This window comes from Hypomesus nipponensis, chromosome 6 (assembly GCF_054491055.1).
Source record: "Hypomesus nipponensis isolate SF chromosome 6, ASM5449105v1, whole genome shotgun sequence".
Classification (NCBI taxonomy): domain Eukaryota; kingdom Metazoa; phylum Chordata; class Actinopteri; order Osmeriformes; family Osmeridae; genus Hypomesus; species Hypomesus nipponensis.
In genome coordinates, this window is record NC_140366.1 from 5,599,680 (window position 1) to 5,602,500 (window position 2,821).

At 49.0% G+C, this 2,821-nt stretch overlaps 1 protein-coding gene across 2 annotated transcripts; it reads left to right on the plus strand.

Moving 5' to 3' along the window:
- The first annotated feature begins 265 nt into the window (after positions 1–265).
- On the plus strand, positions 266–2,359 carry cited2 (Cbp/p300 interacting transactivator with ED-rich tail 2). Of its 2 annotated transcripts, none has more exons than XM_084700046.1 (2): positions 266–710; positions 941–2,359. In XM_084700046.1, exon 2 carries the CDS (start codon positions 969–971, stop codon positions 1,668–1,670), a length of 702 nt encoding a protein of 233 aa, XP_084556172.1. In that variant the 5' UTR covers positions 266–710; positions 941–968; the 3' UTR covers positions 1,671–2,359. The 2 variants fall into 2 exon arrangements, with proteins under 2 accessions (XP_084556172.1, XP_084556173.1); XM_084700047.1 differs by having other exon boundaries at positions 961–2,359.
- Positions 2,360–2,821: the final 462 nt, after the last annotated feature.

Consider the following 2,821-nt stretch of genomic DNA (forward strand, 5'->3'; position numbering starts at 1 on the left):
TGTCCAACCAATTTAGCACCATTTGGAACACAAGATCCTATTAAGTCAAATAAATACCCCCGAAATCTATTGAGTTAACTTTTTGACAGACATGTTTGGATGGCAATTACATAAGAGCACTTCGGGGGTTGATGAATATGAAATAAAACTGATTAATAATAAAACATAATTCCCATTTTAACGAATATAGAATGCTGGCATTGGCACCCTTGAGAGCAGAGGGCCAACAGTGTTTGTTGATATTTCCAAAGCAGTGAAACGCGAGTCCGTGTGATATTTTCACTGCCTTGCTTCCAGCAGAAATAGCTGCAATGAGGTAATGTGTTTAGGTGCCGCTGCTGCTGTGCGCGCGGGGGAGACGGTGGATGGGGATGGGCGCGAGGACCCACACTCTGCTCCACGTTTTGCGTGAGCCTGGTTCCAGAATCCAGACTTGTGTCTCGTTGTCGGATCCTAGACCTGTCTCTCTCTCTCTCTCTCTCTCTCTCTCTCCTTTTTGCTCCGCCTCCGCCCATGACTACCAGTATATCAACGCTAGCCGGACACGCATGAAACAGTTTTTATGCTTTTGGCACAAAGGGTCCTAGTGGGAAAAGCTATCACCAGAATGCACCACGTCTACTGAGTTGTAAGGCATATCGCTTTTGGCTGGACTGTTTCTGACTTGTGTGGCCACAGCGGTGCAGCAGACAGGTGACTTGGAGCTGGAGGTAAATACAGTCTGTGCGTAAAGGAGCTACCGGCTAGAGCGAGAAGGCAATAGCGAGTCCTTGCAGAATGTAATTTGTCAAATGTGTTTTTTGATTGTTATGCACATTCTTTTGAATACTTAGAGTGGACGCTTAGCAGTTTGTTAATGACTTGTTTCATCTGTGAGGGCAGTAGTTTGTAAACGTCCTCCTCCAGTTTTGAATGTTAATAAATACTTTTTTTATTTTAGCTCTAACTTCATTCCCACAGCCCGGGGAATGGTAGAGTGCAGGATGGCAATGAACCATGGACGATTCCCTGAGGCAGTAAACGGACTCCACCACCACCAGCACCCAGCACGAAGATTGGCCATGGGACAGTTCTCCCACCCGCTGCACCATCAGCCACAGCCACAGCCTCACAGTTACACCGGAATCATCACCGACCACATGCATTTTGTAGCGGGAAACGTGTCGGCAAACCACGGCATCCGACCAGGGAGTGTTAATGCTGCACATCCAAACGGCAACGTGCCACCGGGTGCGCGCTACAGCTCACAATATGTGGGCTCAAACGCGGTGGCGTCTCAAGGACAATTGGCAGCGAGCATGCAGCTGCAGAAGCTGAACACGCAGTATTACAGCCACCACGCACACCCCTCTGCCCATCACCACTACATGCACGAGATGCATCCCGCGAACCATCAGCTAAACGGAACGGGACAACAGTTCCGAGACGCAGGCACCAAACTCGGTGGTGCGTCCGGTCTCCCTCCGTCCACGCATCATGTACCCGCAGCAATACTGCCCCCTAACGTCATAGACACGGATTTTATCGACGAGGAAGTTCTGATGTCACTGGTGGTGGAGATGGGCTTGGACCGAATCAAGGAGTTACCTGAACTGTGGCTGGGACAAAATGAGTTCGACTTCATGACGGACTTTGTGTGTAAGCAGCAGCCTAGCAGAGTGAGCTGCTGACATCGTTCTATTTCGTTCGGCCGATCAGACTGGAACTATTGCTTTAGTCCCAGACAAGACTGACAAAGACCTTCCCAGTGACCCAGAACTACAAACACGATGGCCGATGTCCTCAGTTGTTTTGAGGATGTCCAAACTCTGCAGGTAGTCTAGGGAAAGAGTTGACGTCACGTGACACAGGAGTGTGTACCCCGGGGATATCGCTCCGGTGTCATCGATAAAAAGACAACAATCCTCTACAAAATGAATACACCATGTGCACCATGACGGAGGAAGACGATACACACTAAGGAGATGCGACCAAGCCAATACGAGTAGAAGTACTAACAGTATGTTTTAAGTGTTTTGTTGGAGGGTCGAAGTCAGCTAAAAAAACAGTGTGCTTGATTGTTTCTTTTGCAGCGGCATTCAAGTATTATGAACGAAACATAAGTGGTCCGTTGTTGTAAGATCACGAAATTGGTTGGTGGTTAAGCCAACATGTTTGTAGGGGAGTAATATGTGATCGTTCTCTACAATACAGTGCTGTACTATTCTGTGGTCATACTTATTCACAACACATTATCAGTGTTCCCATTGCTGCTCATGGATTTGTCTGTCATGTTTAAGAAAAAAACACCAGTTCATGTTGCCGCCATTTCTGCAGGTGTCCCATAGTGTCCTGGACGCCAGAGTAAAAAAAAAAGGGGGGGGGGGGGGAGCTCACTGGAGTACTTTGAGTCACAGTAAAGGTTAACAAAAATAATATTTTGTGATGATATCATGTGATATTCCATGTTCAACGTGAGTCAAAACTGGGCGAAGTGTGCACAGTTTTACTAGAGGAACGCTGGTTGACAATATGCTGTCCACTAGGAGAAAAACGAGTCTGTGGGGATGGACCCTTCTGGCTTCAAGCTGCACAATGCTGTCCCTACCCCGCACACATCCCCATCCTCACCCCCCACCCCCATCCTCACCCCCACCTCCATCCTCACCCCCCATCCTCACCCCCACCTCCATCCTCACCCCCCATTCTTACCCCCCATACCCTACACCCATTCCTTAGCTCCCCACTGTCCATCCTTACCCCTATCCTCAACCCAGCACCCTCCATCCGCCCCCTACCCTCCATTCTTACCCCCCCAGCCCACACCCTCCATCCTCACCCA

Coding starts and splice junctions, on each gene's coding strand:
- cited2 (XM_084700046.1), top strand. CDS start 969: ATGGTAGAGTGCAGGATGGCAATGAACCATGGACGATTCCCTGAGGCA.